At 45.8% G+C, this 14,481-nt stretch overlaps 1 protein-coding gene across 1 annotated transcript in view; it reads right to left on the minus strand.

Moving 5' to 3' along the window:
- TM9SF3 (transmembrane 9 superfamily member 3) overlaps positions 1 to 6,207 on the minus strand; it is a 188,725-nt gene extending 182,518 nt beyond the window's left edge. Inside the window, exon 1 of the mRNA XM_029609139.1 lies at positions 5,809 to 6,207. Within this exon, the coding sequence (XP_029464999.1) occupies positions 5,809 to 5,883 (75 nt within the window). The 5' untranslated portion in view covers positions 5,884 to 6,207. The remainder of the gene's footprint in view (positions 1 to 5,808) is intronic.
- Positions 6,208 to 14,481: the final 8,274 nt, after the last annotated feature.

Consider the following 14,481-nt stretch of genomic DNA (forward strand, 5'->3'; position numbering starts at 1 on the left):
GCTCCCTGCTTGCCTTCACCAGAGACAGCAGCTTTGTGACCTTTCCCTGCATCATAAACTCCTTCCCCATTGCCATATCAAAGCAAGGTCACAAATACACAAGGAACTGGAAGGGTCACAGCTATTGCTTGGCCTTGTTCACTACCCATCCTGACAACTCCAAGAGCCTCTGCAGTCAGAGTGGACAAACTGCTCTCCTGCCTTGACTCCAATTAGCCAAACATCTAGAGCTGGGTAAACCAAAATCCTTTCCTTGTGCAGGAAGTCTGCCACCACAATCATCACCTTGGTGAAGTTATGTTGTGCTGGGGCCAGCCCAAAGGATGTGGCTTTGAACTGATAATGGTTCCCTAAAACCACAAATCTCAAAAACTTATGTGCCTCCCTGATAGGGGATATGCAGATATGCTCCACCAGATCTAAGGAGGTAAGAAACTACCCTTTCCGTACCACACCCTTTACTGACCATCATCTCCATCTGGAAATGGGAGACTGAGTGCTCTGGCACTGGGCAGAACATCCCTTCCTACTTTGGTACTACAGAATAAACAGAATAAAGCCCCTTTCCTATTTTGGACTTGGGAACTGGAACCACTGCTTTCAGGTTGAGCAGATCTGCTATTGTTTGAATAGCAACTCTCTTTATTGCGGACCTGAATGGGGATAACACACGTTTCTGGTATAGAGGAGTCCATTTTCCTAACTGGTTGACAGCCAACTCTCGCGGGTGCCCACTGCCGAGGCAGCACTATGGGCACGCAATTTCCCCTAGCGCCTCCTTTTTATCGCGGCACCCGATTTTAATATTAAATCTGGTGTCCGGGAGAGGTGGATCGGCGTGCTCAATCATGAGTGCCCCTTTAAAGCGCACAGATATTGCATCATCCTGCAGGTCTTTTCCCCATTGGGCCTGCTTCAGCTCCTCCCCTCTAATGTCAGCCCAAGGGAAACTTTCGCATCTCCTCTACTATCCTAGTACATTGCCTCTTGTGTTCCTCGCCATGTCTGCCTGATAGGCGCTCCAATGCATCGCATGTTATGTAGAAGGAGCAGACTATGCAGTTCTGCCATCTGTTCACACACTGAAGGCTTTTTCTGCCTCCATTTGTCATCTCCACCAGGCCGTTGGGGGGGGGGGGGGGGGTATCAATATGCTGCTACTGGTGCCTTCTACCTCGCTTCTGTTCCCTTTTCTCTTTCTTTTATTTTCTATTCCACCTTGATTCAGCTCTATGCAGATGGCAGTCACCAACTTTTCCATCAGGTCCAAATGGGAATTGGATTTTTTATGAGGGGAGAACAGTCAGATCTGGCCATCATCCTGCTAGTCCTTGCAGCTCAGCATGCACTTCCCTAGGAAGAGCAACCCATCACCAGGCCATCCTCCTGGGAACCTTCCTGTTATCCCAGACCAGCCACCACTAGCTGGAGGCAGAAAATTACTAACTTCTTATCCTGCTATACCAAAATATGTAGGCACACATGACGTCAGAGAAGGAAGGTGTTCCCTGACTTCATCTGCTGGTATGCAAGCAAAACGCACTTGTCTGGATTGATCTGGCAGGAAGAAAAGGAAATAACTGTACCCATTAAACATACAAACTGTACACCTACATTTCTGCTCTGTCCATAAATCCAGCCTTAGTATTTAAGTTTCACAATTAAGATGCTTATGCAAAATCACAGTAGTCATTCAGGACTTGATTTAGTAAGGCTGTTTTTCCTGATCCTATGTCTATGAGGAAAAGGTTTAGTAAATCTGGCCCTAATTGGGAAACACTTCAAAACAACAGATTCAGAAAAAACGCATTCACATGCCATGTATCCAACAAAAAAATGTTTTAAAATGTGCAGATTTAGAAACCATAGTCTTTAGAGAACTGAACTTGTTTCGTGCAAATTCAGATTTTTTGACCAAACCATTTAAGCTTTTCATTCTGATAATCACAAACAAAAATTAAGAATACACCAAATCCTAATTCTTAACAACTTGACTCCTAATGTCACTTCAGCCCAAGTACTGAATTATTGCCCACACATATTAAGAACACATTTCTTTTGTGCTGGATTTGTGGAGAATAGTTGTCATTTATATGTGATAGTCGAGCCCTTGGTGCTATACTATGAAATAAAAAAGAGGAAGAGGAGACAGTGCAGACTAGAGTGAGAATTCAGATACCTAACATAGGGCTAGATTCATGAAACTATCGCATGCGATAGGAAGAGGGGCGTGTTTTATGATAATAGCCTATTTATCGCTATCTTAGAACTTAGCATAGGTATTACCGCAGAGTGCGAAAACTTTTTCGCTCTTTGCGGTAATACCACAATTATTGCTGTTCCTACCTGCAAACCCTGGGGGGGGGGGGGGGGGGGAGAGAGAGAGAGACTCGCTATAAGGCCCTTCTAGTAGTTAGCTATTTATATCTGTACAAGCCATTGCGCCCGTTAACACGGGCGAGGTGTTTGTTCTCCTGTGCATTCACGGCACGTTGGTCAGAGCCCATTTATCTATATTGATAGGAGGCCCACCTAGTAACTCGAGGTGAGGTTTAGGTAGTAGTGTAGGGGTTAGGGGCCACTTTGACATGCAGAGTGAGACGTACAAAGATTTGATGTCCTTCGGAGTGAGGAAACTCGCACAAAGATGAAATTTGTATAATGTTCTCTCAACCTAGCTTGATGGACTCTCTACTACTCCGAAGGACATCAAATCTTCACAAGAGAGCACTGTTCTGTTCGTACGTCTCACTCTGCATGTCAAAATGGCCCCTAACCCCTACACTACTACCTAAACCTCACCTCCAGTTACTAGGTGGGCCTCCTATAGTAGCATAAACAGCTGCTTCCTATGGTGCTACCGCTCTCTCTCTCCCCTCTCCTCCAATCCTCCCTCCCCCCCCCCCCCTCCATCTCAGGGCCCTCCTCCAATCCTCCCCCTCCCTCCATCTCAGGGCCCTTCCCCAGCATAAAAATACCCAAAATGTAATTTGAAAACAAATCGTAATTTGCATTATGGGCATATCACACAGCGTAACACCAATGAAAAAGGTGTAGTTATTTTCAGCGTTAAAACTGTGCGATATGACTTCGCAAAGTGCGAAGTCAGCCCACTTTTCCAAAAATCCCGCCCCAACTCCTCCCCTTTTAAAAATTAGCATCGCACCATGTGTTATGGTGCTTTTCGCATGCATTAAGGCATTTTCACATGCAAAAAGGCCATAACGCGAGTTGGAAAATGACCCCCATAGTAACATAGTAATGACGGCAGAAAAAGACCAAAATGGGCCATCTAGTCTGCCCAGCAAGCTTCCCAAGGTAGTAACTGCCGCTCCATGCAGGTTATCCCCAAGCTTTTTTTATTTATTCCCATCCTCTAGCCTTTAGGGATCCACAGTGTTTACCCCATGCCCCTTTGAAATCCTTCAGACTTTTATTCTTCACCACTTCCTCCGGAAGGGCATTCCAGGCATTCACCACCCTCTCAGTGAAGAAATATTTCCTGACATTGGGTCTAAGTCTTACTCTCTGGAGTTTCAAATCGTGACCCCTAGTTCTATTAAATTATTTCCAATGGAAAAGGTTTGTTGACGACCATGGATCATTACCAAGGAAACTGGATGCTGTGCCAAACGTGATACCTTTAACTGACAAAAAGGAAGTGGATCAAGTCAACCTCATATATGAAGATACAATACTAATGGAGTAAGATGAAAAGGTCAAAAGTGGTTCAACTCCACAAGTTGGAATACAGCTGTATCAAGTACATCTTTATTTAATAATCATAGTCCACGGTCCTTTTATAAAACAATTCTTTCAGACAAAGGCATACCTTTAACTGAACCAACAAGAATTAAACAAAGATGTTGTAGTACATGAGCTTTCTAGACCAGTGTTTCCCAATCTTGTCAAGCCCAAAGTACACCTATATTAAGAAAAATGTGGGTACACAACCAATACTGAGCAGGCACTAAATATACAGAAAAGATTCATATGGCTAAAACAAGAGCTAGGAAAGCACTGAAAGCCTCAATTTCTCTCCCAAATTGTAAAGCAAGAGGGAAGAGGGAAAGGAAACACATATGAACTCCCCACAATGGACCAGCTTCCTCTATATACAAGTGCAAGATAAGATAGAAATTGGTGTGGGGCAGGTTGGGCTCAGTTGATTAATTTGGCAGCTAGAGCTCCTTCAGTGTTGCTACTACCAACACTAAAGAGTAAGTTATGTCCAGTGGACAGTGCACTCTCCCCTCACCTCACACAGCCTGAGGATAGGACAGAGAGTGGAAGGACTCAGAAAGGCACTCAGGACAGAAAAGATGAGGAAGAGCTGTGTGCAAAGTGTGTGCTGTATGAAATGAGACCCAGCTATTCATGCCCTACATGCTGTCCATTAATTACCACACTTAGAGGCTCACGCAGTAGCAAAGAAGCAGCAGCAGCAGCATGATGTTATTTCACCATATGTATTTTTCTAACTTCATTCTTGTCATTTTGGGGCCCTCATAGCTTGTGGCCAAGATACAACTGTACCCCCTCTTGTCAGGTCTGAGTCCGTTCTTCAAATGTGATACGTCTGAAGAAGGGGTCTAGAACTGGTTTTCCTAAACAATGTACCTTCAGACCTGATTAGGTGTCCCATGGAAGAGTCACCACTGCCTAATTCTCATATCCCAGGCCAGCACCTGGGCTCCAATCTTAGCACTTTGCAGCAGTAAGACACACCAATGGTGGCTTTTTAAATGTGTAGAAGATCCTAAGAACATATATAATCATGCAAATTCCTGAAAATTCTGAGATACCCAAGTATCTCAGAAAACTGAGTTTGAAACATGATTAATTTGAGTAATGAAAACAAATCTCACAAGTACAAGCTAAATATTAACAAAGAATTTAGTTATCAATGCTAGAGAAAAAAGTATTCATATGACTCACCTGAAGATTTTGTCACTGAATAAAAGGCAGGTATTAGCAATAGCTTAATTATATCCACTTGTACTAAAGCTCAAATGGATTATTTGGAGAGAATAGGCCCACAAATGAACATAGTGCACTGAGGCCCTCAATTTGTCTCAGGGGCCTGATGGAACCTTTGGCATCAAGAAAGCTCATGTAGTATATTGATCAAGTCAACTTTTTTTTACAAGCAGACTTTGGTTGACCAAATTGCTAGTAGTAAAAAAAGAAAATGAAATACTAGAGTGTCAAAAACTAGAAGCCAAGGCTGGGCAGGAAAGGAGGAGGGGACTAGGAGGCTGAAGGGAGGAGATCCCAAGTTATGAAGAAGAAAACCTATGAAACTTGGGAAAGAGCCATGGGAATAGGCAAAGCATGAAAAATCCCAGTTCCTACAACATGAGGCATAGACGAGGGGTCAAAGGCTTGTGCTGGTAATTGATTGTAAAGTAGGTTTCCCGTATAACCTAAAAGCAATTAAACATTTTATTCCCTACTACTCCATCACGGTCCTCTCATGCGGTCAATGAGCTCGTGTGGGTTGAGAAAGTTTGGCCAAACTGCTACCTAAATTCTTTTCATACATTTTTGACAGAGACAAGGAATGAATCACACTGGGGATTCTGGCCGTGGTGAATAGACTATATAACGATGGGACGATGGCAATCCGGGGACTTCCCAGCTCTCATCAGTGTTTCTCATTCCAGCTGAGCGCAGTGCTGCTCACAGAACAGAACCAGCGTCCCCGCTTTGTTTGCCCCCCTCTCAGACCCCTCCGGCACGGCCCGGCCTTAACGGCTGTGGCTAGGCCAGAGCCGCCGCAGACCTCCTCCTCCTCCTCCTCCTTACCGTGTGCTGGTGCTCATCGGCCCGGACGCGGGTGAAGAGAAGCAGCACGCAGAGTCCAAAGAGCGCCGGCCTCATGCTGGGAGAGGCCGCGGGAGCAGTGGGTCCTGGCAGGGAAACTGTCGCCGCTGATCACTGCTGGGTCTCGGAGCGCGGCCTGCACTTGCACTCGGGGTTTGGCGTCTCTCGCTGTCTCACGGACCGCACTACCCCGGCTGGTCCCTCAGGCGGCTGACACTGCTCTGGGTCCAGGGCTCCTTGACTCCGGTGCCTCAGGCCGCGCAGCGCGCTCTCTCCCCGGAGCTCCGGCGCTTCCGCTGCCACTCAGCCACGTCATCCGGCCACCGAGCAAAAGCCGGAAGTGCCTCACCTGCCCGCCTGAGCGGACCGGAAGTGCCGGATGGGTGGGTAGATTGGTGTTCTGGTACTGTGGCATGCTAAAAGTGCATCACCACAGTCGATACCTAGCTTTGCTCTCTCTCTTTTGTTTTGTTGTTCTCTCTTTCTAACACTTACTGTATTTCTTTGGCAAAACGTACATAGCGTTTTGCCAATAAAGTTTTTTTTAATTTGAAGCAGTGAGACAGAGACATTCTGTCCCGTATAGGGAGAGGCCGGACGACTCTCTTGTGTAAAGGAGATACACTGGTCGGCCCACTGTCACAGAAAGACTGAATTACAGAGAAAACAATTGTCTCATATACGATCACAGTTTGAGAAAGAGTCAATGTAACAGGTAGGCACTCAGACACAGTGGCATTTCTTATACATTGAGACTCAGTCATGGAAGTATTACATAGCCAGGTACAAGTACAGAGACTGATACAGAATGTCACTCAAGCACAGTAACCGAAAGCGTGTCAAAAATCACTTCTACATAGAGGTAGTTGTTACTGATGTTACCTTATAGTTTGAAGCAACCTTGTGGCTGATTGCCATAGTTAACTCTTCCACTTCCTATCTCTCTTATTTTAAACCTTATGTCTTTCTAAAATACAACATGGTACCTGTTCACTAGCAACTTTCAGAGTCTTTATTTCTACCTTTGAAGTCCGAAGGATCTGAACCTGCATTGCTTCCCTACATCTGCATTAGAAACTTTCCAGGGTGCAGTGGTCTCAGGAGCTATGAGCCTTCTCTGTATTAAATACTGAAGAAGTTCTTGAGAAAAAGATTGAAGTGTTAACTGAAAAGAGAGAAGAAACCCAATGCATACAGAAATTCCAGATCAGAAACCAAAGAAAAAAGCTCACTGTGATGGATGACTCTGTCATCAGAGGCACTGGTTAGGAAACCTCTAGTTCGTAGGCTTTAAATATCCGGGCAGTGTGACATCATCACAGGGGGATGCCCCTGTGGTTCACACCAAGTAGGAAATAAGAGTGAGGACCGCGCAGTGCGCATGCCCTAAAGTACCAGCAGAGCATGGCGGGAGGCAGCACCCAAGCCAGTCCGGGGACGCCGGAGAGGATGGCAGGTAGATGCCCCGGCAGCCAGGCGTCCATCCATAGCGAGATGAGGTGCAAAGAAAGGTAGGTGGAGTGAAGCCGTCGGGAAGGGACAGTTGCAACACCTGCCCCTAGTCATACCCCTTTTCCCTACGGCTCAAAGTTTGCATGCTGTGAAACTCAGCAGGGTAACTTTCAGCCTGAGGAATTTACCTAGATAACTACTTGGTTACCGTAGCAAATTTCTTTAAAAAGTGTCCTCCCTGTGGCTAAAATAAGAGGAAAAGTATGTAGCAATAATACAATGAAAAAGTACAGAAGGGACAATAAACAAAGACAGCTCCCATGTTCTGATGATGTTCAGAATGGTCTGTGATATTATTACATTTCTCAGCTGGCAGCATGATACTATGTATATTGCTGCTATAGCTCTTGTTTCACCAAGCATTATAAAGAGTTTGTCCTGCTCCTTCTTTTTTGTCAGAGTCACTTCTGCCAGAGAGAAACTATCTTATACACAGAGTCACTCTCACAAACAGAAAGACTATTTCATATACAGTCTCAGAGAGAAAAACTGACTCATGCACAAACTCACAGAGAGAGCCACGGTCTCTTTCACAGTGAAAGCATTGCCAGGAATCAGATCTGGGTTCTGTTCCAGAGCCTGGTTTCCTGGGCCAGCTAAGGATGCTCTGGAGTCAGAATTTACAGCTCTTAGTGAAAAGGAATGCCAGCCATCATACAACGGCGACACTTGGTGGACATACTAGTGTCTGCATACCAGGTCCTGAAGGAGCTGCAGTCTGTGGATCCTGGCAAAGAACTTATGAGGATGGATGGACTAGAAGAAAGAATGTAAAAAATGGGAGGAAAACCCCACATAGTTCTGAATAAAGCTTTATGACACTATAGCCCAAATAGATGCCAGTTCTGATTGAGATGGAAGCTCAAAGAAACAAGAAGAAACTGCTGTAAAACGTGAGTCAGTGTCATACACAGACAGATAATCACAAAGAGAGATGCTGTAATTCTATTATTTTGGCAACTCATACAAATTGTTTTAATAAAGTTTCTTGATTCTCATATTACTAGGTTACCTTTGGAACATCTCTAGATCTGAGATTGACCTGGCAGCAAGTATTGCTGAGGTGGACTCTGTCATTCTCTCCAATGCTGGTACCAGTGCTTCCACCTGGGGAAGAAGAATATTATGGTTAGGATTTCCCTCCCTTCCTCCAAGGAAAACCTAAAAGCAAATAGGCCCTGTGAATAGTAGGGATGTGGATCGTTTTTCTGACAATTGAAAATATCGGTCGATATTTTCAAACTCATCAAAATTCGAGGGGCCCCTGAAACCAATAGGAAAACCCCACAAAACGTTTCATGTGGTTTTCTTATCGTTTTGGGGGGGGGGGGAGAAGAAAGGGCACTCTGAAAAACAACTCCCAAACCCACCCCGAGCTTTTAAATCGAATTATTTTGAATTATTTTGAATCCCCTACCCTCCCAACACCCCCAAAACTTTTTTAAATTACCTGGTGGTCCAGCGGGGGTTCCGGGAGTGATCTCCCGCTCTTGGGCCGTCGGCTGCCACTAATCAAAATGGCGCCGATGGCCCTTTGCCCTTACCATGTGACAGGGACTATCGGTGCCATTGGCCGACCCCTATCACATGGTAGGAGCAATGGATGGCCCACGCCATTTTTAAAGATGGGGTCGGGAGGGTGGGGGATTTGAAATAATTAAATTTAAAGGTTCGGGGTGGGTTGGGGTTTTTTTCGGCACGAGACAGCCGATAAAAAATGCTAAGAACCACGGGAATGAAGATTTCCCACGGTTTTTCCCCGAACCCGATACCGGAAACGAGTCCAGTACCGATTCACATCTCTGGTGAATAGGACTGATAATAATTATAACTTTATTATTAGGATGTGCTTCTTTTAAAGATATTGGTTCGAGCTTTGGATCAGGTGCTCCGCGGAAAATTTCGTTTTCCCATGGTTCGGTTTTTTTTTTCGGCAATTTTCGACGAAGTGTGTTAGTGCGCACTAATGGACCTTACTGTGCACTAACAACCAGTTAGTGCGCACTATCTCAGCATTAGTGTGTAGTATACCGAATGAGATGTTAATGCGCAGTAAGGCCCGTTAGTGCGCCCTAATAGAACTTACAGCGCACTAAGTATGTAGTTTTGCGCTGTAACTAATGTTAGTGTGCACTAAAAAATGCAACTTAAAAATTAAAAAGTATTAATTCAGAGGAGTTTGTTAGCTAGAAAAACAGTGCGCACTAATTGGTATTACTGCATTAGTGCACACTAACACGAAATATAAATTTTGCTGAAATTTCGTCAAAAATCAGTTTGTATATCGGCGCTACCGAACCATGTCAAATTAGACAATATCTTGAACATTGTCTAATTCGTAAAAAACAAATGCACATCCCTATTAATAGTAGGTTTATGTTTGTTCTGGTTATGTCTTTCCATCAAATAGGGAGACAATAGTGCTGTTTTATTTTGCTGTTTTATGAGCTGTGTGCTATGCTATGCTATGCTTGTTGCCATTTAAGTTATTTAAACTTGTTAATTTTATATTCCCTTATTTGTTATACACTGCTTGATGGTTTTTATTATATTCTGTGTGCCACTTTGGACAACTATGTCAGGCAGGCAGTATAGAAACTAAATAAATCAATGGATAGATTAATTAATTAAATCAATACTTGCATCAGGGTATTAATTCCTACAAGGCAAAATATAAAATTCAGGATTAAATTGGAAAACAGAAAGCAACTTCCCTTCAATAACTTCCCTTTGGTTAATTATTTTTAAATTTGTTAATTGATGTTACGTGCCCCGCCCGCGGCCATCCCGCGCACAGGACCACTCACCTGCATAGTTCCTCAGCGGGTCCCGGGATGACCTCCCTCGTGGTGGTTGCTAGTCCAGCTAGTCAAATTCGAGAAAGAGCGTTATCAATCGCAGGCTCAAAAATGTGGAACTCATTACCAACTCAATTAAGGACACAGCGGGGAAAAAAGCAAGTTTAAAGCAGAATTGAAAACGTGGTTATTCAATGCAGCATATATTGAAAATTAAGCGCAGGCTGCTTTCTATTAATCCGCAGGCAGTGTTGCAATGTATATAGTTTTATTGTTTTTATCTGTTTAATATTTATAGTTCTTATTTACATTTCTATATTTTAACAGCTATGTTTTTTGTAATTTCTTTCCTTTAAATTTAGCTGTTTTTATCTTTTATGACTGAATGTAATTTCTCCACTGTATATTTATTTGTATTGTAAACCGCTGTGAAGGCTCGCTGAGACAACGGTATATAAATAATAATAAACCTTAAACCTTAAACATAGTTATGCTTCCACACATCACACCAACACAGATGATAACATGAATGAGTTTTAACATTTTAAGCCTGAAAATAAAACCATCCCCCCCCCCCCCCCCCATCATGAAGTATTTAATATTGGCAGTCCCTAATATCAATAGACATGAACAATAGGTCCAGGACATATCTAAGAAAATTAACCATCCACTTGGACATCATTAATGTTATGCGCCCCACCAGCAGTCGTCTCATGCAAGGGACCGCTCAACTTCAGGGTCACACAGCGGGTCCCAGTACTGTCTCCCTCGCGGCCCTTGCAAGTCCAGCTAGGCCCCGGCGTCCTGCGGCGGTGGTCACCGGGCCTTCTGTCACGCACCGAGCCTCACACCAGGCCTCGGCATCTCAGCAGCAGCAGCTAGCCATGCCCCTACGCGTGCGTGGACCAGACGCCCTGATGTAGGTTCCAGGGCGGGGCCTAGTTCCGCGGCGCACCCTGATTGAACTCTTGTTAAAAGGAAGTTCTTGGCCTCACTTCCTTGCCTTGGGAATCGGGTCGGTTTCTTCCTGAGATTGCCCTTGTTCGTGTTCCTGCTTTCTTGTTCCTAGTCTCATTCCAGGATCCTTCTGTTCCAGTTCTGTTTCTGCTCATACCTGCTCCTTGCCTGCTTGTTCCTGTCTTCATTGTTCGTCTCCCTGGTCTTACCTCGGACTGACTTTCTGGCAATGACCTCAGCTTGTTCCTGACCTGCCTGCCTGCTGCCTGCCAAAGACCTCAACTTGTTCCTGACCTGCCTGCCTGCCTGCCGCCTGCCAAAGACCTCAGCTTGTTCCTGACCTGCCTGCCGTCTGCCAAAGACCTCAGCCTGCTCTTCGACTTTGCCTGACCTCTGGATCTTGACCCTTGCTTCGTTGACCACTCCTCGAACTGATTCTTGGACTTTGACCTTGCTCACCTGACCTTGCTTGATTCTGGCTCTGTCCCTAGCCTTGTCCTCACCAACACTATACTGGTTCGCTCTCTTCCAAACTGTCTCCAGCTTCGAACCCGATAGCGCTCTTCCAGTGTCTGTGGGCACGCCGGACTCTGACTCTCCCAGGAGACCCTGCGAGGCCCACCTAAGTCCCAGCGGCCCAGTTCCCTACGGGCTCCTCCCCGGGGGACTTCGGGCTTCCAGCGGTGAAGACCTACACTGCCTCCTTCCATGCTCCGCCCCCTGTGGCCAGTAGGACAGGGATCCACCCCCGAGCGCAACAGGTTGCCAAGGCCATGGACTCGGTGGATTCTCCCGCCTTCAGGGCCCTACCAGGACTGGCCGCTACCATAAAGCAACATCATCAAGCCTTGGAGACGCTGGCTTCTTCAGTGGAGGAGCTATGCTCTCAGCTACAAGAGACTGCTATGGCCAACCCTGTAGGCCTCCCGGCCACTATGCTTCCAAGAGCAACTCTGGCACTTCCTGCACCTCCTAGATACAATGGAGATCCACGCTCCTGTCGTGGCTTTCTTAATCAGTGCTTTATGCAATTCGCCCTCCAGCCTTCCTTGTTTTTGAAGGAGATCACGAAGTTAACCTTCCTCCTGTCCCGGTTGGAAGGGAAGGCCCTGGCATGGGCCTCTCCCTTAAGGGAACATTCTCATCCCATCCTCTCCAAGATGTCTGACTTCATTACTCTCTTCAAGCAGACTTTTGGAGATCCTGCTCGGATGGCTATTGCCAGTCACAACCTACTCCATCTTCGTCAAGGGTGAAGGACCCTCTCTGAATATACGGTGGAGTTCCGAACCTTAGCCACAGAACTTGAGTGGCAATAGAATTTGTTACAAGCCATCTTCCTAGATGGACTCTTGCCTGCTCTAAAAGATGAGCTCTCTTCCGTGAGACTCCCACGTCTCTAGAGGACCTGATCTCGCTTGCCGGAAGGATCGATCATCGCCTCCGGCAAAGATGCCTAGAAGTAAAGGCTCCACGCTCTTCTCCAGTATGGCCTGCAAGTGTACCAAGCACCCCTGCAAGGAATGTCACACCACCACCTTCCTCCATGGTGGAACCCATGGAGGTGAATCAGGGACGGCTGTCTCCCACTGAACATCTCCACTGTAAAAAAGAAGGGCTTTGCCTTTACTGTGGCACTTCTGGACATCATCTGCAGTGCTGCCCGGTTCATCTGGGAAACTGCAACACCTGAGCCCAGCAGGGGTCCCGAGCTTGGTCGCAACTGTTTCTGGCCCTCAACTCCTGCTTCCATTATCCCTGGGCATTAAGATCCATACATTCGCTACCACTGCCCTTATTGATACCGGTGCGAGTGGCAGTTTCATTATGGATGATATCGTCAAAATCCTGGGAATACCTCTTCAACCATTAGAGGTGAGTCTCCGTATCACTTCCATTCAAGGAGAATATCTTCCAGGTCTCATCACCCATCGGACCGTGCCTATTCACGTCAGTGGGCACACTCCATAAAGAAGAAACATCTTTCTACGTGTTGAAATGCTCAACACATCCGGCAATTCTGGGGTTGCCTTGGCTCCAGACTCACGAACCCCAGTTTGACTGGAAATCCTTTCAACTGGTACGGTGTCTCCAGCCGGTGTCTGCCGTGATTCCAGTTTTGAAGTCCACCACGCTTCCTGGTCTGCCTCCGCAGTACACGGAATTCAGTGATGTATTCTCAAAACAGAAAGTAGACACTTTGCCTCCATTACATAAGTTCAATTTCCCATTGAATTGCTGCCGGGCACGATGCCTCCCAAAGGCAGACCTATCCCTTGTCACAGCTTGAGATGCAGGCTATGTCAGAGTATATAAAAGAAAACTTGGAAAAGGGTTTTATTCGACCATCTGATTCGCCCGCAGGAGCGGGGTTCTTCTTTGTGAAGAAAAAAGATGGTGTACCCCACCCTTGCATTGACTATCGGGGCCTTAACGCCATAACGCGTAAGGACCGTTATCTACTACCCCTTATCAGTGAATTATTTGATTGCCTCAAGGGCGCTAAAGTGTTTACCAAGTTGGATTTGAGAGGTGCGTACAATTTAGTATGCATCTAACCTGATGACATCTGGAAGACAGCGTTTAATCTGAGGGATGGTCATTATGAATACGTGGTCATGCCCTTCGGGCTATGTAATGCCCCAGCCATCTTTCAGCATCTCCTGAATGAGATCTTCAGGGATCTCCTGTACAAGTTTGTTGTCATCTACCTTGACGACATTCTAATATTCTCCAAGGACATTGAAAGTCACTATGAACATGTTCGTACTGTCCTTCAATGATTACGAGAAAATCATCTCTACACTAACTAGAAAAGTCTATTTGAACACACTCGTCTTGTACAGTCTACCCTTCCTAGGGTACATAATATCTGACTGTGGTTTTTCCATGGACCCGGAGAAGGTCCAAGGAATCCGTGACTGGCCTCAGCCAGTTGGGCTTTGAGCCTTACAATGGTTCCTAGGCTTCACCAACTATTATCACAGCTTCATTGCTAATTACTCCTCCATAGTCACTCCCCTTACATCGATGACTAAGAAGGGGGGCTAACACCCGAGTCTGGACACCAAAAGCCATTGCGGCCTTCCAGAGGCTCAAAGATGCCTTCAGCTCTGGCCCGTGTCTCCATCACCCGGATCCCAAACGTCTGTTTATCATCGAAGTAGATGCCTCAGCTATCGGAGCCGGGGACGTCTTAAGCCAATACTCGTCCATAGGCAAATCAACTCCTTGTTCCTTCTATTCGCACAAGTTCACCCCCACTGAACAACTTACACAGTTGGAGATCGTGAACTACTGGCAGTGAAGTTAGCCCTTCAAGAATGGCGTCCCTGGTTGGAAGGGGCACAGTACAAATTCACTATATTCTCGGATCACAAGAACTTAG

Source organism: Rhinatrema bivittatum, chromosome 7, assembly GCF_901001135.1.
Source record: "Rhinatrema bivittatum chromosome 7, aRhiBiv1.1, whole genome shotgun sequence".
NCBI lineage: Eukaryota > Metazoa > Chordata > Amphibia > Gymnophiona > Rhinatrematidae > Rhinatrema > Rhinatrema bivittatum.